The sequence below is a fragment of the Galleria mellonella genome, unplaced genomic scaffold, assembly GCF_026898425.1.
Source record: "Galleria mellonella isolate WM207_F2 unplaced genomic scaffold, CSIRO_AGI_GalMel_v1 utg571, whole genome shotgun sequence".
NCBI classification, from domain to species: domain Eukaryota; kingdom Metazoa; phylum Arthropoda; class Insecta; order Lepidoptera; family Pyralidae; genus Galleria; species Galleria mellonella.
This window is the reverse complement of record NW_026442121.1, coordinates 862,718-884,661: the sequence shown is the minus strand read 5'-3', so window position 1 is coordinate 884,661 and position 21,944 is coordinate 862,718. Positions and strand designations below refer to the sequence as shown.

The window sequence follows — 21,944 nt, the reverse complement described above, 5'->3', positions numbered from 1 at the left end:
CTAGTTGCACAGTCAACCGTTGAGACGTAATTTCGCGCGCTCCGAACACGACGCGCCGCGGACTTCGCGCCGTTCGCGCGCATTTGACAATTGACTGTGCATGCACACAAATTATTACCAGTGAAATAGGTATTATGATTGTTTCACGATAAATAACATGTTGTGTCAGTGATAAAAGGAATTTATTGGTTTGTTCGTCCATATCTAGGCCAGCAGTGCCAGTTCCTGATTAGATAACGTTATAGCCCTTACTTATTTTTGTGTTTTAATCGATGTTTTAAGTGTGCGCAATAATACTTTTTCTAAGTATTTTTTATACAAAATTTAAAAATACTAATATCCTAATATAATACATTGTTATGATGATATACGTCACAAATCAAAATATCAAAATAATTTACTACAGAATTCGGCGCAATTATTTTGAGAAACATTTGCACCGATTTCTGAGGTTCTTTTTTTTATGGGCGCAAATAGTAACCCGGCCTGCACTAACGGGATACGTTGGCGGAACACCAGTGAAGGGTGATCGATGAGAACGAAAACATGATAGTTTCCAGGGAGAAACGCGAGGAGGTCGACCTGGTTGGGTATATTGCTAGCAATGGGATTCTCAGTCTCCATTATTAACAATCCGTCCCCCCCCCCCCACAATTTCTGAGGGTCAGTGGCCACCTTATGAGCCCAGAATTTTTCTATCCGAAAAATGAGCCTGTTCATTACTGTTAATAATGTCTAATTGTTAGAACAAATACAAAGTTGCTGCTAATCTTGCGGATTTCCGTAAAAAGCTGTCATATGAATAAATGGTAATCATGAAGTTTTAAAGATCCTATTATGAAATAGATTAATATATTATCACGTCATATAGGGATTTATTATACAACTCGTAGTCCCGAATTTTGGCATTACTTAAAATGTAAATTGGAGCTAAATATACAGGAAAAGTCCATACTATCTAGAAGAATATTATATGGACATTTGTTACATAAGAGAGAGCCTCAAGAGTTATTTTTCAATGGAGCTTTTAAAACTACGATGTGAAATCTACAATATACAAATATATAATAAAAAAAATATGTGTGCAAGGAAAAATAAAAACGCCGCAATAAACTTTTAGTAACCAGAATAAATTTTCATGCTTCTTACTTTGGAAATTACAGGCTTCCATACAACCATTGACCTTAATTTACACTTAATCGCGAGCGAAGCCGCAGGTAACAGCTAGAATAATATAATATAAATACCTGCCGCGTGTAATAAGTCGTGTCTGTAGTTGTGTCAGTGTTTATGGTTGTAATTTCAGTAAGTACGTAGTCAGGTACAGTGTACAGTGTAGGTACGAGTACAGCGAGTCCGCAGCTAGCGAGGTGATTGCTTTGTTATGAAACCATGAACTTCACGCTTATTCTCATTTGCCTCACAAATCGATGCTACAATTACTGCCTAACTATATTTATAATTTGAAATTTAAAACCATTTGTTATTTTAACGAAATGTCTAAAATATGTGCTCTGTTTTTAATAGAGATATAAACGTACACACACAAATATATGAATATTTAATACAGATACCTACTCAAAGTGAACATTCCAGTTTTTTTTTTGCTACATTTTATTATAGAATAGGTAGAATGCTTTTAGCCGAATTTTGATTTATGAAGTAAGATTAGACATTTTTTACTGTCAGTATTTTTGTTACATTTACGATGAAGTAAAAAATTGGGATAAATAATTATGTAAAAGATATGAGAAATTGTGAAATAACATAATTGCTCCTTATTAGTGTACAATCATAAGAATAATAATGAATGATTCACCTTCCATAGACCAAGGTTCAAACTCCCACATGATCATCATCAACATATCAACCTTGAAATGTCCACTGCTGAACATAAATTTCCCCCTTGGGGGGTTTTGCCAGTAGTTGCCACGATTGGCAGGCGGATTCGCAATCGCAGTTTGGCTTTAGAGATGTTTTAAGTCCCCAACCTTCACATAATGCAAATATTGGTATAAATACGATTCTCTATTTACGTATAAGAAGTATGCTTTTACACAAAAAAATGCAAGAAAATATGTCTGTCACTTATCTAGACCAAAATAGGGAGTACAAGCACTAGTCAATTAGCGACAAGACGGTGCTGCGGTATTTTTTTTAAATTTATAATGGTTGAGTATTTCAGTGGTGTAGCGAGTGGCTAAGATATGTGATAAGAGCGAATTGCACGACGGCTACTAAAATGAGATAACAGTAATTTGTAAGTACAGTGTGCATATCATACATACGTAGGACGAGGGATTACTTTACTCTTTGCGTAACATTGTGTTGTGGTCTCGTCGCTGGCGGCGCGGCGCGGCGGGTCAACCTCACCGTTGCCACACGGGCATATGTTGCGCGTTTGTATAACAACATCTGCACTCTAAAGGACACTGCACTTTTATTGCGACCTGTAATTGGTCTCTAATAATAAAACATGAAATAACGTTATCTATTGTAGATTATTTATAAGCTGCATTTTGCCGATTAGCGGCAAGTGACATGAATGACCGTGGATTAGTCTCTCACAGATCCATCTCATCATCCACAGATATGAGAAGCGAGGACTGTTTTAATGATAAGTAGGAGAAATTATGTTATCTTATTTCGTAAATAATTTAATATTAATCGCCCATATCTGGCCTAGACTATAATAATAAAGATTAAAAGAGATTGTTTATTGTTACGCCTAGACTAAATGACGAATACTTGATATTGAGTTTGATAGACAGATAATCTGCTGAGCGCTCAACTCCAACAGAAATGAAATATGTATTTGGCTTCATCGGGTGCGGTGTTTATCTGGTAGGTACATGTGTTGTTGACCAACTTGATAAATATGGACGTTAAAAGTTTCATGATTATCTGAGTAAAATAAGTAATTAATCAGATACATAGGCATCTAGGTATTGGATATAAAAATAGACTCCTTTTCAACTTAGAATCCCTTTTCTCCTTTAGAGACTATATTTATTTATTTTACTCTTTATGACACTAAAATCATAGAAATAAACAATGACATATAAACAATTCAACGGAAATACAGTAGCATGACATACAGGTTAAAATATACATATAAAGGTACAACAGGCGGTCTTATCGCTAGGGATAATTATGATTTTTTTCCGTACCTCTTTTCTCATGCATAGGAATAAACTAAAAGGAATCATAAAAAAGGTTAGTTATTTAGTTAAAACTTCAATAATCTAAGCTTAGCGATGATGAGTCAATAGGTACATCAGACAAGACTTATCTCTTGAAGAATATTAGATAGATTAATGTTCGTATACTGAGAAGTGAGAGTTGAAAATAAACGGAAAATGTCAGTTAAACATAGGCCCGGGTGCGCGCGTACTGAATATTGCGTCACGTTATGTTGTGAGAGCTTGCGACTATTGTCGTGACGTCGCGCGTCGCAGGCGCAGCGCGCGCGCACCGCCGCGGTCGCCGGCCGGCGCGGCGGCGCGGCGGAGGCCTACGCGAGCGACGACGCACCACCGCACCTGGGCCGAGCTGAGTAGTCTAAGAATGTTGTTCCACCGTGCCCGAGTCAGCCTGCTTGACCCTGTCCTATTTTATTTGTTCATTGCACTGACTACTGAATATTGGATGAATAAGATGGTTTAAACAGCACTAGGTAACTGAATGGTACATGTTTTAAATTAAATTTATGAATGAACCATCAGAAATAAAAAAAATTGGTTTCAATTTTTTTTTTTTATAAAATATATATGCTCACGGCTATTAATATTGTTTATTCTACTAAAACATACAGTAATAATAATAATTACAAACAATGCCAGCTGTATTCGCAGCCTCAAACCACACAGATATAGTCAAAGAAATTATTGGACTGAAGTTGCGGTGAACGAGCATTCAATTTGATTCGTAAATATTTCACGACGCACGTTTGAATCTGACGTAGCATACGTTAACATAGATTGGTAGCATAAAAGTAGTATGTCGGTATCTATCGGATTAATTTAATTCGTTAACGGACATTACCATCATTGGAACCCAGAAAATTTAGGCAAAAATTAAATTAGTAGGCATATCAATTTGTCTGATAATGTCAGATACCTGCTTTCATATGAGTTTTATCCATTTAGTTAGAGTACTTTATTACAGCCACGAAAACACAGCTGACAGGAAGAGTTGCAACGTAACATATGAACTCATACAGTATTTTCCTCTACGAGCACTAAAATAAAGACTTATAGTAATTTAATAATAGGGAACAAGTTATACTTGTGTAGATGTACAAAACCCGTGGGGTCTAGAAGTATCTACGTCAGAACAAGAAATTAAGGTTTTCTAGATGTTCAAAACATAAGTTTTGAATTTTTGAGTCAGATTACAACAAATTGTATAGTTACATATTAGTGTATTACTATTCGTGGGATAGGTAAATAGGTAGATGTGGCTGCCGCAGTTTGCGAACCGCGGACACAAGTGGGTTGCATCGCGGGCGGAACACGCGCCCTCACCTATGGATTCAAAGCCAGTTGTCAAGGTGAACTGCATACCTAAAAATAACCGCGATAGCAAAGTAATGGCCTAGGTGCGTGTCGTGTGCGCACCGCACCGCACCGCACCGCTCGCCGGCGAAAGTCTCGTGTTTTTGTATATTATCGCTACACGATCATTCTGTCGCGGTCAATAAGATACCCTTCACTGGCTTAGATGATCAGCTAGGCTCGACCTGTATCAGAATTCAATGCCGAAACTCTTTAAGTCTTTGAAGTCACTTGATAAACTAATATCTGCCAGTGCCCAGGTTCCCTTAGTATATATTTTATTTACAAATTTTTACATAATAGACTGTTAAATGAGTATACAATACTGACACATAGTTGCTAGGAATTCAAACCGAACAAAAACATCGAAACCGTTTATGTTATTGATATGTGGGTTAAACACGTCAATGCTGATGAATATTCAATACACTGAGTGAACATAGTGAAACGACGCACGCGCTATCTCTCTGCGCAAATTCTGTGGTGTGTGCAATGCGGTGCAGTGCAGTAGTGCAGTGTTTCTGAGTGTACTGTGACGAGATGCTCACAGGGCAGCTCGCAGGTGACTGGTGACGGAGGACCGGAGAGGCTGAGGGAAGGAGACAAGCACAGCGCCGTGTAGCAGCAGCAAGTCCTAGAGGAGAGGAGATGCAGTCGGGCTCCCCGCTGCTGGCGCACGCGCAGCGCAAGATTACATGGGTGGTGGAGGTGGGAGAAGTGCCCCACTACGCATACACACCGTACGAGAAACATGTCAACCACAGCAAATGTAAGTTCGTAAGAAAATATTATAATAATTAAAAATTATGACTAAGAGTTGTTATTGCCGATTATGTTTAAAAATTCCTAAGAAATTCTTTAGCCCTCATTCACTCTAGTGCTAATATTGGTGGGTACTTAATCTCCAATAGTGGGACGTTCAATTGTAACTAAAAAAAACATGCACAGGCACTAGGTAGTATGATATCTCTAAACTTTTAACATTGTAAAATCGGGCCTTATCGAGCGGTTTGCTAGCGCCATCTATGGCACATGTAAAGAATTTATACAAAGGGGTCGATTCTGAGGTACCATTTCTCTAAATTTATATCTAATATTTTAATTTGATAATTTTACGAAATGACTATTTTATGGACGATCACAAATTAAAATTATATTAATATTGACTTTATCTACATATTAGAAATTTAGTTCATATTGGTTCTTACAATAAAATTTATCTGCGATATCGAATTGAAATTGTTAGGAAATGTTTAGAGAATTGGCGCCTCAGTATCGAGCCCAATGTTTCTGAGACACTTAAAAGCCAATACGTTAGTTTTTTTATTTAAATGCCGATATCAATTTATACACTTTTTTTTATACAACTTAGAATGGCAAACAAGCTGACGGCCCACCTGATGGAAAGTGGTAACCGTCGCCTATAAACATGAGCAGTACCATGGACATAACAGAGTATACTGTTTCGCCAATGATACCCCCATGCGTTGCCATTCCTGAAGCCTCAGGTGTTATTCCTCTGTACCCAGTAAATTCACGCCATACCCCACCCTTCAAACCTAAACACAGTCATACAAACACAACTGCTTCACGGTTGAAACACGAATGGGACAGAGGTACCCAAGCAATCGACTTTTGTACAAAGTCTCCCTGTGGTACATTATCTTTAAACATTTATAAATCTGCAGAGAACTTTATCACATTTATTTTGTAACGTCATCTATTGTCAAGTTAGAGCGATACTCTATTTGACAAATAGATGGCTTCGGAATATGAGTTTTGAGGAATTATGCACTGAACAAACTTATGCTGTGAAAATTTTATAGAATTTTGACTTTGTTATGGTTTTATTTTACCTGCACTACGCATGCGTAAAAAGAAAATAAAAATAAGAGAATAAATCCAATAGGTAATATGAATGACTGTGCTCTATTACCTTACCCAATTGTTCGCAAGTCGAAATATTTTAATTATTTTAAGGGAATTGTTATTAAAGGGATCCTTCTTTTGCACTCCCTTGGAAATCATCGTGTTATCGGTATGCACTGGCTGGATACCAGGTAGTGATAATAGGTGAGGATAAAGTAAAGGTATACAGACCATCCTGACAAATTCATCAAGAATTAAGAATGATGATTTCCAGGATGCTCTACGTCTACCAATAGTACTAGTCTAACTGGACGAGAGATTATTAGTAATGGAGCCACTAGTCCCCATAGATAGTGGTATACCCCTTCAAATCGATGTATCTGTGGTCCCTTTCTGTAAACCGTGTGTGGTTAATTCTTGCTGAATGGGACATGAACATGAAGTTGACTTTATCGATAAACAAAGCCTTATTCACATCCACGAGAGTATAGGTACGGTTTAATTTAGGTTTCAAAAAATAAATAGACCTTTAACGTTTACCACATGAGATTTTTATTATTATTTTCAATATATTCCTATATTATTATAGTATTATATACTCTTGTTAGAAATTTTAATATCGCGTTGTGGGGGGAATGAGATTGTTAGTAATGGAGACTGAGAATCCCATTGCTAGCAATATACCCAACCAGGTCGACCTCCTCGCGGTTCCCCTTGGAAACTATTATGGTTAATTCCTGATGAATTCATCATGTTGGGCTAACTGGCCTGTTTTCATTTTCATCGATCACCCTTCACTGGTGCTCCGCCAGCGTATACCGGTAGCGCAGGTGAAGCTGCCATTCCATTTTCATCCAACAAAAATAAAATATCGCGTTGTAGCACAGACACACACACACATATACACACATACTAAAATAACAACTCCATCTAGTGGTCAACCTGAGGAGTATTTCTGTTGTTTCCATGGTTATTAGAATTTTACTCAATACGGATTATACAATCCACACAGCTTCATCCTCCACAAGTGGACCGCCATTGTATACTGTTAATATAATATAAGCGGGAGCACCATTTCATTTACATTAATTAAACAAAAACCAGGAGACCTCATGACCGAGAATTCCTTCCCTTCTTTATATGTACCTACGTGTATGCACCAGTACTCCGCAGTAAATTATCAATAACAGTATAATATTTTCTTAAATAATTTAATATTTTGTTCAACATAAAAGCGTGTAGTCGCTTCATCATGGCAAAACTAGTCATTTTGTTTTATAAACTACTGAATTAATTTTGATATATTTCTATGGAACAGATTGGTTCCAAAGTATATCCTTTCAAATAAAGAAAAAAGAATTTTCCAAGTCGGTTTGTAAATGGCGGAGTTCTGAGGTAACAAACATAAAAAAGAACCGAATTGATAAATACCTCCTTTTTTGATGTTGGTTAACAACATGCATTCGGCCATGACTGATTATTTCAATCATTGGATTTGTAAATGGAAATTAACAAAATAGATGAGAATATAAAAAAAAAAAATCAATAACTGGTTAGTTGATTATACTTTCAGATACTTTCATATTTTATTTTATTCCACTACCATTAGTATACATGTGAGTATCAATATTTGATACTGAGGACTGATTTAATAAATAAATATAATAATTGTAATCAAGTAATCAATGATACGGACTTTCTAATATAAACATCTAAATCAATAAAATTTTCGATAACTTGAAATTACTTCAATTGTTTATTTCGAATATCGCGCGCCGGTATCAAAACTTGTGTCATCGAACTTTAGAATGTTGCTAGATGAAATTTTTTATTGCTAAATTAGCAATATATAACAAGTTTAGCACTGAAAAAGAAAAGTCACATTTTTAATCGACTTCAAAAAGGAGGAGTTTCTATGTTCAACTATATATTTTTCTATTTAGCTCACCAATTTCCCCGTCAATTGTTCGATTTTGAAAATTATTTTTGTATTCGAAAGAATATTACTTCTCCTGAGGAAGAGTCATCAAGTCAGGATTTGATGATGGGATTTCAGAGAAATCAAGAGTAATCCTCAAATTTTATAGGCACATACATATTTGGTGTTGCATATTTTTTCAAAACTTATTCAGATACTTTGCATTTGGTAGCATTATTTCATGTTGTTAAGCGAATGATGGAAGGAACAACTTCTTAATGATTAGGAGTTAGATTTTTTTATATATACGTACATACATACGTACGTACGTAAGCACGTAACGTCCATTAGTTGTTGTACTCCTTTAGGTTATTCAGATGAGATAATGATGTAAGTCTTGACTCTATTATATTATAAACACGTATAAAGACCTTTTCTTAAGCTCTTTCAAGTTATTTGGCTAGTTAATAAAACACCTGCTTTATGATATTACTAGCTACCTACAGAGAGCATGATGTTACTAGAAAAGAGTATATTCCTTTTTAAAAGACCGGCAGCATACCTGCAATGCCGCTGGTGTTGTGGGTGATCATGGGCGGCGGTAGTCACTTACCATCAGGTGAGCCGCATGCTCGTTTGCCTCCTGTGTTGTAAAAAAAAAAGCTACCTGCTCCGGCTTTTACGGGGCAATATTTGTTTGTGTAATCTTTAAACTATTCGACACATTTTAGTAAGGCTAGTAGTTTGGCTGGTGGGAAAGTACTGCACTAATATTTTTTAAGAAACTTGATGTCGCGAAATACAAATCTTAGGCCTTTATTTTAAACCGTTCAGGCAGAGCACGCCATGTTATGGAATTCTGAAAAATATTTCCTTAGTCCAATTTACTTTATATGAGAAAGAAACAATCTTGTAAACAAACAACTTAAAATTAATATTTGAAGCCTATATTAAGTTAATTTTTATTCACTTATAGAATATTGAAGTTCGAATTCAAAATCATCACCATTCAAATACATTTTTTCACAAGCTTTGTCAAATTGTTTGATTCCATTGGATCTGAAATGTTATTGACTTAGACTGCTGATTGGACTGCTGGATTTGAAATGTTATTATCTGCTTAGAAAAATTCTCAAGAAACTCAATAGCTACTCTTTTAAATCTTAGTTAACAATATTTGCTTATTTAAATGTATTATGTTTAAAATGGTCATATATTCCGTAAATGCTCAGACTAACAACATGGACAGTTGTTCGTTCAGTTCATCATCCTAATAATTTGAAAGATAAATTAGATAGTAAGGTCTAAAGTAAAGGTAATCTTAATACATTTTATTGACGTTATTAGAGAACTAACAAAAATATAGTTTATTTTATTTTTAATAAATTGTAGCATTTAATTTCATTTAGAGTTAGCAACACTGAATCTGTCACTTGTGTTTAGTTTCGGTACTAAGTTGCTGTCTGATCGTCATAATGTTTTCCACGCTTTCTGTTAATATTCCTTTTTCGTGATATTTCTTGTGCTTAAAAGTGAATGAATTATTTAGTGATCGCTATCAGAGTGTGTCTGATGGATTGTTCTCACTAATTTTAGTTCTAAAAAGTTTGGATAAACTTTGTGCTTGGGAGTGGCGATTTGTGAGTGTGTGCGTGTTGTCATGTCTCAGAAGAACTTTTTATGCTTAACTTTAACTTGATTGGGAAAGAGTCTGGATATTTATTGAAAAAATGGAGCCGAGCATCGTCGGTAAGTACGCTGGAGGGGTGGTACCGGCCCCCGCTGTTAAGTAATTACTTAAATAAAAGTGTATTGCGCCAAGACCTTGAGTGGCGATCTACGAATCGACATGATGTGTTTTAAGTTAATGATGCAACGATTCGGGGCCGCGGCGACTCCCGCGCCGAGCCGCCGCCGTCGCCGTCGCCCCACACCGATGCCTTTATTTATGAGGGCGATTAAAATTCCCATATTACACCGTTGACACTATCTTATCGCTCGCTCTGTACACACTGTTGATAAAACTGAAATCCGTACCGAATTTACTCTCACCATCATGTTCATCGGTTACTTAATCATTTTGTTATATTAAACCAGAAGCTACTTAATAATACATGATTTTGAAACTAAGTTTAAAACAATTACGGTATAATTAAGATTTTTTTTTAATATTATAAATAAATAAATATATTTCTATTGAAGTATATATTTTAAATATAATTTTAGATTAGAATTTTTTTGAAGTCTGCTGGTCAGTTTGGTACAGAAAGCCTTATGAACAATTTAGTTTACTATTCCTTCTGGGAAGGAACTGCAGTGTTTAAAACTTTTTTTTTATTATAATCTTATATAGGCATAGGCACCCAGTAGTCCATTTTATATAGTTGTAATTTTTAATTGAATTTTTTTTATCATATACATATAAAAATTATAAAATCTCAAAAATAATCAAATACTTAAATATCTCAACTGCCCTACAGTTTACTGTTAGACACTTCTATTATGCAGTTTCAAGCTTCAAATAAGCATAGCTGAATAGTGTTATGTGAATGAATATTAATTGTATTTTATACCTATCTGCCTGGCTTTGTATGGATGCAAATATATGATGTACATAAAAACTTATCATAAACACAAAATGATAGTGAAGCTTATATCAAAATTCATTATTATAGTTTAGAAGAATGTATGACAGATGGTAGACAGGGGCTTTGTTTTATACCATTTAAACATAACATAATAGTGTTACAATTTCCTTTTCCTTGATGTATAGAGTGGCACATAAATTGATAGTCCGTTGGGTGAAAAATGATTACCATCACCTATAGCTGAAAATATAATAGTAGCTTACATCTGCAACTTCATTCATGTGACCTGGATACAAAGTAGCTCATATCCTTATCTATATATATATAGAATGGATAAGGATATATAGTGCCTGTATTCCAAATTTTATAGTTAATGGTTAAGCGATCATGACACCAAGAGGTAACAAACAAACTCACTTTCATATTTATGACTAAAGATGGCAAACTTTGTTAACATACATTCCATATTTTACACCCTTATTTCTTTTTTTTTATACAGCTTAGGATGACAAACAAGCTGACGGCCCACCTGATGGAAAGTGGTAACCGTCGCCTATAGACATGAGCAGTACCCTGGATATAACAGAGTATACTGTTTCGCCCATGATACCCCCCATGCATTGCCATTCCTCAGGACTCAGGTGTTATTCTTCTGTACCCAGTAAATTCATGCCATATCCCACCTTTCAAACCGAAACACAGCCATGCAAACACAACTGCTTCACGGTAGTAACACGAATGGGACAGAGGTACCCAAGCAATCGACTTTTCCCACCCTTCAAACCGAAACACAGCCATGCAAACACAACTGCTTCACGGTTGAAACACGAATGGGACAGAGGTACCCAAGCAATCGACTTTTGTACAATGTCTCCCTCTGGTAAAAATTCTTTATCTTATACCCTTTCAGATGGAATTTATCTTTATTATTATCAATAGCAAGTGTTCTAAATTTCTAGTTTAGTATTTTCGGCTCACACTAATGAATCAAATGGTCATACAATTAGCACGTCTCTGAATCATTATAGAAAAAGATATTTTAAGGTTTGTGTTCTACAAATACAGTGTTATAGTAACATTGTCTATAGACAACATGTTTCTAATTATGCCAATTAGTCATATAAATATTTCAATATCTAATATCTGGAGATAGGAGTGACCCAATAAATTATAGACCTATATCCATACTCCCAGCACTCAGTAAAATTTTTGAAAAAATAATCCTTATGCAACTTGTCAGTTATTTCAATTTAAATAATTTAATCCACAATAGTCAATTCGGTTTTTCCAAAGGTCGTTCAACTACAGATGCAGGTGCAGAGTTGCTTAGACACGTAATTGCTGCATGGGAAACTAAAATGGATGTGATAGGTGTTTTTTGTGACCTTTCTAAGGCTTTTGATTGCGTTGATCATAATACATTGCTAAAAAAACTTGCTTTTTATGGCGTCAAAGACAATGCTTTAAATTTAATAAAATCTTATCTATCTGATAGAATACAGAAAGTGAAGATTAGCAACGCTACGTCTGACGGGTCACTTGTGCAAATGGGTGTACCTCAAGGATCTATTCTCGGTCCATTTTTATTCCTAGTTTACATTAATGATCTCCCATATGCCATGCAGGATAGATGCGGCATAGTATTGTTTGCAGACGATACTTCATTGATTTTTAAAGTTAATAGAATGACTAATAATTATGACGATGTAAATAGTGCTTTGCGGCGTCTCCTGCACTGGTTTACAACTAACAATCTTATGTTAAACGCTAAAAAAACAAAATGTGTTAATTTCTCTCTATCTAAAAGTTTTAATACTAATTGCAATATTAAATTAAATGACGAATCTCTCGAATTTATAGAATCTACTGTCTTTCTAGGAATCACACTAGATAATAAAACACAATGGGGTGCACAAATTCAAAGCCTTGCAGCGAAACTAAGTTCAGCAGCTTTTGCCGTGCGTAAAGTTAGACAGTACACTGATACTGATACTGCTAGATTAGTCTATTTTAGTTATTTTCATAGTTTACTCTCTTATGGAATATTACTATGGGGAAAAGCGGCAGATATTAAGAATATATTCATATTACAAAAACGTGCCGTTCGAGCGATCTACTGTATGAAGAGTCGTGACTCATTAAGAGAGAAATTCAAAGAGGCAAATATTCTCACCGTTGCTTCTCAATTTATATATTCAAATATTCTATATGTTCATAAAAATCTTGACTTATTTCCAAAAAACAGCAATATTCATAATATTAATACTAGATTTAAAGACAAACTTGCTGTCTCCAAGTATCGTTTAGAAAAAGTTAATAGGTCTTTTATGGGAATAGGTATAAAAATTTACAATAAGATACCAAAGGATATGTTGGAATTACCCTTAAATAAATTCAAAACATCTGTTAAATCATATTTACTGAGCAAAGCCTATTACTCACTAAACGATTACTTGAATGACGAGTGTGCATGGCAATAGTTGTTCATGCACTGAATTTTCATTTAATGTTAGACATAGACACCTATATAAATATACATTGTAAATAAACTGGCTTTAAAAAAAAAAGTAATTCAATTGAGTTTCTTGCCAGTTCTTCTCAATTGGATCTATATACCGAACTGGACGGTAGGGTAAATATAAAATTATAATGTAAAAATTTGACGTTCATAAGCGGCTAAAATGTCCTACATGAATAAATGATTTTTGAATTTGAAAAATTTGAATCAATACTGTCATTATAGTATCACATCAACACTATTATATAATACCACTGGATGATATTCAATAATAGGTAATACACACAATTCTTTATTATCAAAGTAGTCGAGTCATTAATACAACCTTCAAAACTCTCCGACTGGTTTACATATTAGTAGTTACCACAAGCAATATGGAATTTAGTACAAAGGAATCTTGTAACATAAGAAAATGATAAATTATATTGTGTTTACATACTTGTTTGGCTGTGTGTTTATATTTTGATCATGCTGTGTACGCATATTTTTGGAGGGTTAGCTTGAACAAAACATTATTGTACTGTAAATTTATATAATATTGTTAATTCTCTGTAAAGTGTACCTATTGAAATAAAATAAAACACTGAGAAAACATTTTGTACACTACCTATACAATTCAAAACATGGTATATGGGTAAAAATACAAAAATTAGTTCTTATACTTTGTAATTGTTAAGTTTACTACAGTAATCTTTTGGAGGGAACAATAAAGAGTATCTGCCCTGTGCATCTGTGTTGCAAAAATATGTGCAAGGTTTAATCAGGTATTTTATACTTAATAATTTAGTTGCACACTGAGAGCTAGTTGTCACGCCCCAATTGTAGTGAAGAAAGCTAGCAGCTATGAAATCTTAGATGCAGCCGGCCACATCTTTCAGTGGATCATATTCTTCCTAAGGAAACTAGTTTGAGTACTTGTGACACTAGATACCTACATACTACTCAATGTGTGTTATACACCATGTGCATACAATATATATATATATATATTCACTACAATTGGGGCGTGACACAACTAGCTCTCAGTGTGCAACTAAATTATTAAGTATAAAATACCTGATTAAGCCTTGCACATATTTTTGCAACACAGATGCACAGGGCAGATACTCTTTATTGTTCCCTCCAAAAGATTACTGTAGTAAACTTAACAATTACAAAGTATAAGAACTAATTTTTGTATTTTTACCCATATACCATGTTTTGAATTGTATAGGTAGTGTACAAAATGTTTTCTCAGTGTTTTATTTTATTTCAATAGGTACACTTTACAGAGAATTAACAATATTATATAAATTTACAGTACAATAATGTTTTGTTCAAGCTAACCCTCCAAAAATATGCGTACACAGCATGATCAAAATATAAACACACAGCCAAACAAGTATGTAAACACAATATAATTTATCATTTTCTTATGTTACAAGATTCCTTTGTACTAAATTCCATATTGCTTGTGGTAACTACTAATATGTAAAGCAGTCGGAAAGTTTTGAAGGTTGTATTAATGACTCGACTACTTTGATAATAAAGAATTGTGTGTATTACCTATTATTGAATATCATCCAGTGGTATTATATAATAGTGTTGATGTGATACTATAATGACAGTATTGAAATATTTATATGACTAATTGGCATAATTAGAAACATGTTGTCTATAGACAATGTTACTATAACACTGTATTTGTAGAACACAAACTTTAAAATATCTTTTTCTATAATGATTCAGAGACGTGCTAATTGAATGACCATTTGATTCATTAGTGTGAGCCAAAAATACTAAACTAGAAATTTAGAACACTTGCTATTGATAATAATAAAGATAAATTCCATCTGAAAGGGTATAAGATAAAGAATTTTTACCAGAGGGAGACATTGTACAAAAGTCGATTGCTTGGGTACCTCTGTCCCATTCGTGTTTCAACCGTGAAGCAGTTGTGTTCGCATGGCTGTGTTTCGGTTTGAAGGGTGGGAAAAGTCGATTGCTTGGGTACCTCTGTCCCATTCGAGTTTCAACCGTAAAGCAGTTGTGTTTGCATGGCTGTGTTTCAGTTTGAAAGGTGGGATATGGCGTGAATTTACTGGGTACAGAAGAATAACACCTGAGTCCTCAGGAATGGCAATGCATGGAGGGTATCATAAGCGAAACAGTATACTCTGTTATGTCCATGATACTGCTCATGTGTATAGGTGACAGTTACCACTTTCCATCAGATGGGCCGTCAGCTTGTTTGCCATTCTATAGGCACCATTACAGGCAAGTGATCGGAAAATGTTCAGTTAATGTTCTTATTGTATAGATTTAGCTGTTCATCAATGTCTAATTTATATGCAAACGATTGTATACTGTCTACCAACGTAGATAAGAGAAAAAAATATTTTCCTTATACATTTTACAGAAGTGCACGATCAAAGAATATTATTTAATTTTAATTTATTTCATACCTAGCTAACAAATCTCAAAAAGTGCATTAAGTATGCATACCAATACATTTTGTTCAGTAATAATGCGACACTTCATTCGTTAAAATACACACGAAATGAATTGTAAACATTTTATATCTAAAATGTCTGATTTTAGAACGCGGAATCGCATGTTTCAATGATTTTGCTTCTCAACGAGCAGTTTTTGTTCCGCAAAAAAAAGCCAATTTCAATCGTTACAAATACAGGCAACTAGCGCGACCGTACATTTTATCTATTTTTTTTTTATACCACGAAGATGGTGTGAAGATTACAAAAATAATTGTAAGTACTGCTGGATATATTAATTAATTACACAACGCTATTTAATTCCAAATGAAGCAAAGCTTGTAATCTAAGCTTGTATTTGTTTGTATTTGAATTAAAAACTACCTTCTCTCCTTTGGTAGTCATTTAAAAAGTAGTGCGTCCGATGATGTGATGACTGTTAGGGATCAGTAGAAGCGAAAGGTATAGTTCGCTGATCTTAAATAATGGGACAAAGGCCAGGGAACGATGAATGACACTCGTACATGTTTGCATAATGTAATATACCATAGGTGTGCAATGTTTACGATATGTCAAAAACGTTGCGTATTTTAGACGCTTTTGAGTTGGACGGCTCCGTGTGGGCAGTCGACCCAGAGTTGTAATTAGTAACAAATATTTGCTTCATTTGTATAGTAGTTAAAATTACCAAAGAAAAACAATTTATGCGGATGGATTTATTTGGCGACACCATATGGAACTTGCAGTTCATTATGTATTTATGTTGGTTTAGATTTAATGAACATATCGCGTAAGCGTAACAAACTACTTTCAAAATAGAAGATAACCTGTGATCGCATAGATACAAACAATGGGACATAGATAAAATATTATGATGGGCGTGAGAATTTTCTTGCAATGCACTAGTAAGTGAGCTGGATGGGCGAGTAATTAATAAAAACTTGCGCGTCCCCCGCGCCGCGCCAGCCAGTCGTCAGCCTGTTGACGCAGTGATGTCACTTCGCCTATTACATTCATTGAGTGGTTAATTCCGACGGATTCCAAGATTATTGTGTAATTTTTGTTCTAAGCTTGATTCTAAGTTTTTATAGAAACAAAAATATAAGAAAGCAACTTAAGTAATTTTATCCAAGTACACAATTATAATATTAGTAGAATGTAAACACAGACCGATTGCCCGCTTTAGCGCTTGACCAAATTAAAAAAAAAACCTGAATTTACTTTTTATTCTAATTTACATAGACAAAGCCGCGGGATATAGATGGTCAGGAATGTAAAATGTAAAAAAAGTATAATACACTTGTAATATAAGTTATATGGTATTGTGAGGATCTGGCTGCTCCTGATTTGTAGGCGCTAGAGACGGATAATGGTCTTCATTGTACTCTTGCACAGGTTTGTTTCCGATGATCCCCCGCCCAGGGACCAGCGTGCATACAAACAAAGTTGTTGTGGTGTTTGTTATTCATGCGGTATGCCCTCATATCCTTACGGGTTGGCTTTATGGGCGACGCCCGGCGCTGGTGCTGTACGTAACTGTCCCGCGTACTCCGTATCAAGTTTCCGCATTATAATCATTACAGTCACTGATCCTGTGAATGGAGACTCGTAACACTAATCGGGGAAAATTTCCGCTTTCAAATTTAGGCGCGCATATATTGCATCACATTAACTAACTTGATTATAAAAGAGATTTTATATTGGATTATATATATATATATAATCCAATATAAAATCTATTTTTACAACGCGGTATCTTTTCCGCTTTCTAGTTTCGAATATTTGAAATCTATTGTTTATAAGTTATTTCGCCGTGTCCGTCCAACGGGGCAATCATTCTATTGAGATTATTGGTCAATACAAATTTTCTAAAATTTATTTGTTTAGTTGAATGTGCTTTAATTTTGTCTCCGCTTTTTATGTCATGGGTTTTTATTGTGGATGAATGAATGTAGCACGTAAGTGATCCGCTCATTCCAACGCTCAACAACTCAACGCTCGTTACGTGTTATACATAATCACTGATTAGATGGGGAAAGGGATTGTTAGTAATGGGGTCTAACTATTGCTAGCAATATAACCCATTAGGTCAACCTCTACGCGGAACCCATCATGGACAATTATTGTTGAATTATTTACGATGGGCTATGTATGGTTAATCTTACTTCATTCTCACTTATCTTCTCCTATTGGTATCCCGCTAGAGTATACCGATAGCGTAGGCGGGGTTACCATTCTATTTCTGTATAATAAAAAAAAAAAATTAACTAGATTGGTGCTGGTGTGGCCGAGTACATACAGCCGCTAAGTGCGGCTCGCTGGTGTTTAATGAAGAGAAATTAGTGCCCGGAAATAGTTGGCGCCGAGTGCTCAGTCGCCTCGGAATCTTGCGCATGATCGGATATCCTCTTTTCCTCTCACATAATAAATAAATATTTATAAGCGATATGTATTCCCAAACTGAGCAGAACTCTACTCTACTATAGGTACTAAACAACTAATAGAAATACATACTTTTTTTTTCTTTATTAACACATACATAGAAAACATTCACACAAATACAAACAGATATGCCTGTACTTATTTATTAAAATGCTTTGTATTTATTGTGTGGGGATCACATTTGCAACCGTCGTAAGGCGAGGGCAGCGTGTATTTAAATGGGTGATAATGGAATGGTAACCCCGTCTGCGCTAACGGTATACGCTGGCGGGGTACCAGTGGGAGATGATAGATGAGAATGAAAGCAGGTCAGTTAGCCCATCGTGAAGAAGTTCACGAGAAGTAACATTGCAAACCGCAATAGCGACAATTCACAGATATTTAAAAAAAATATTGACGACCTTGATGGTGTAATAGATCAACCCGCTGCCCTGAGGGGAAAGGGATTGTTAGCGATGTCCAACAGCCCCATTGCTAGCAATCTTACTAATCAAGTCGACCTCCACGCGGTTCCCCCAGGAAGCCATCGTGTCATCGGGGTAATTTTTAATGTAATCGAGTGTGAGTAGACTTTGCCTTACTTTATATTTGACGTCTGTTCGATGTTATTTCGATTTGATTGCGTCAAAAGTTACCGCGAAGGTCTAAAGGAAGCATTTGAAGTGACTGTCCCCAATTAAGTTTATCGTGTTTGAAGTACTCGTAAGTTTATTATATATTTATTTATTTATTCATTAGTACAAATATGTGTACATGGCGGACTTAATGCTAAAAGCATTCTCTCCCAGTCAACCATAGGGAAGTGTCGGAATACTCGAATGCGGTACTAGTAATTATTGATATACATACATATTAAAATTACATATATAAACGAATAAATATATATGAATAACAAATATACTTACACATATATGATATATACTATATTATACACGAATTTGGGAATAATATAAAGCACTTATTGCTCGAATAAAAATAAAAAGTGAGCGTGAACGCTTTGTATATATTGTATTTTTGCGGAGCACAATTTTAAGTCATAATTTAAATATGTAGGTATATTTGATTGTATATAATGAGGAGCACGCCAGTGTAGCAGAGGGCGTGTGCTTACCTACTTAGACGTCATGTGGCATCGTACTTTCCCTTTTATTAGAAGACGAATAGCCGTGGCCGCCCACACGTGCATCGCCTGATTTCGTTAAATTGCGGGGGCGGTGGCTGTCTCTCGCCGGAAATATACTTTTGTCTTATGCTAAGCTCCTGGAATTGTTACTCAATAGAGGCACAATATATTATTCGTACGTAACCATAACGTCTTTGGAAATATATATATATATAAAGTCTCTAATGTAAAAAATGTACAAAATTATATGAATTCTTAATTATATGAGGCGACTAAAAGAACTTAATGGTGGAGAGATGGGCAGCAGCATCCCTGTTAAAACATTTCTAAAGCCTAACTGCAGTTGCCAAACGACCTGCCAAGCGTGACAACTACTATCAAAACTCCCCTTATGGGAAAGGCTTATAGTCAGCAGTCGACCGTTAACGGCTGAAATAATAATAATTTATATGTTGGCGTATTTGTATGTTGGGCCTCTATTTACTACGTATTGTCAACTCGTTGCACTGCATCAATAATGAATGAATGAATTATTATCAGAAAGGACGTTATATGAACGAATAAATCGATTCGACTATAAGAGAGTCTACTGGTGTCCTATAGTACTACAGATCAAAAATCGATTATTTGATTAATTGTTCCGATTTCTTACTAATTTCATTTAGATAGTGTTTTTGTGATAATTTAAAAAAATTCGGTGAATATTTTATAATTTCTATTGTAACGGACTACTTGTCGTAGCATTTTAAAGTAGTGTAATGTAGGTACTGTATCAATTTGGGCAGCTCGTAAACAATTGTAGAAACGCTAAATGAGTCGCGTCGCGAGCTGTGGCTATTGACCGCGGAATAGACATCAACGGCTGTTTACTGCGAGCTTGCCGATTACAACGCTTCTTTATGACACAATTACTGAATATAGACTGCGCATACACAATAATAGAACAATATACCGCTACAGTCGTAAGCTTTCAAATTGAAACTAATATTTATATCTAATATAAATAAATACTTTAGATACGTATATAGTGCATATAAACGTATGTACTGGTATATAGTGGCTATGAAACTGAAACATTTAGTGTATTTATTTATTTATTATTCACTTGAAACATTATCAGAGGGAGATTGTACACCTGTCCCATTCGTGTTTCTAGTAGAAACTGCATCACGGTAGAAAGTTTCTACTAGTCGTGTTTTTTTTTAATGGATGATAATGGAGTGGTAACCCCGCCCGCGCTAACGGTATAGACTGGCGGGGCACCAGTGACGGATTATAGATAAGAATGAAAAAGACAGGTCAGTTAGCCCATCGTAATGAATACACTTGAAATTCATCGCGATCATTTCCAGGGGGTACCACGGGCGGTTGACCTGGTTTGATATATTGATAGCAATAGGGTACTTAGTCTCCATTACTAATAATCCCTTTCCCCAGAGCAGTCGTGTTTGCATGAGTGTGTTTCGGTTTGAAGCCTGGAAAATGACAGTGAATTTACAGGGTACAGACGAATAACACCTAAGTCCTCAGGAATGGCAACGCATGGGGTGTATCATGGACGAAACAGTATACTCTGTTATGTCCATGGTACTGCTCATGTCTATAGGCGACGGTTACTACTTTTCATCAGGTGGGCCGTCAGCTTATTAAAAAAAAATTTATAAGGAGGAGAATGTACCAAACTAAAAGTTATATCTGTCCCTGGGGATTTCACAAAATTTCACAAGTGTATCTGGTTCTGAAGTTCTAAATATTTTATTGAACGTAGGTGCTATTTTGCGGATGTATATGTGTGCGACTGTCAACACGAAGATTGAATCAATTCCTCTTCAATCAATCAATTCGAATTCATTTCCAATCAAATCAATTCTTCAATCTCTAACTGCCATTTCATTCATGCATGTTTTGCCACACGTGTTCATCTCTGAATGAAGGTATCTTAAGACAAATTAATAGGTCGTTGCTCGCAGCCTAGTGTTAACCGTTCGGCTGACTGCGAATTTCTGAAAAAAAAAAACTGCTTATAATGATAGTGGTCAATCTTCGAGTGCGGGCAGTCGCACACATACTAAAGGTAGCGGAATTAAACAAAATAATTCTAATCAAATAACGATTTACAGTTATAGACAGATATTGACTTATTGTGTTCGTGAAATAAAATTGAGTCATATTCAAGTTATGGTGTCAACGTTTACAACATTCAGAATAGGATTTCAATTCCACTTTGTTTATTTAACACATATGACGTATATGTCTGTCTAGTCTACACTGTGATGATACAAAATGCCATTTGCGCCCGGAACACAAATTTGCAAACTCAGTCTTATTCTATGTAGGTAGCTAATTATTATCACAGTGTAGGAACTATGAGTTACTTAGCACCTAGGGAAGACTAATATAATACTGTTTATTATTAGTATTTCATACCAGAGGGAGACTTTGTACAAAAGTAATTTGCT

General features: G+C 35.3%; 1 protein-coding gene across 12 annotated transcripts in view; it reads left to right on the top strand.

The window, feature by feature from the left end:
• The window catches only part of LOC113520470 (dystrophin, isoforms A/C/F/G/H-like), a 48,085-nt gene continuing 26,141 nt past the window's right edge, over window positions 1-21,944 (top strand). The window contains exons 1-2 of one of the 12 annotated variants that reach the window (XM_052899458.1): window positions 1-129; window positions 5,119-5,325. In XM_052899458.1, coding sequence (XP_052755418.1) covers window positions 5,205-5,325 — 121 coding nt within the window. In that variant the 5' untranslated portion in view covers window positions 1-129; window positions 5,119-5,204. Of the gene's footprint in view, window positions 239-4,809; window positions 5,326-9,769; window positions 10,093-21,944 lie in introns of those variants that run through there. The other 11 variants (XM_052899457.1, XM_052899448.1, XM_052899454.1 and 8 more) reach the window with 11 other exon arrangements.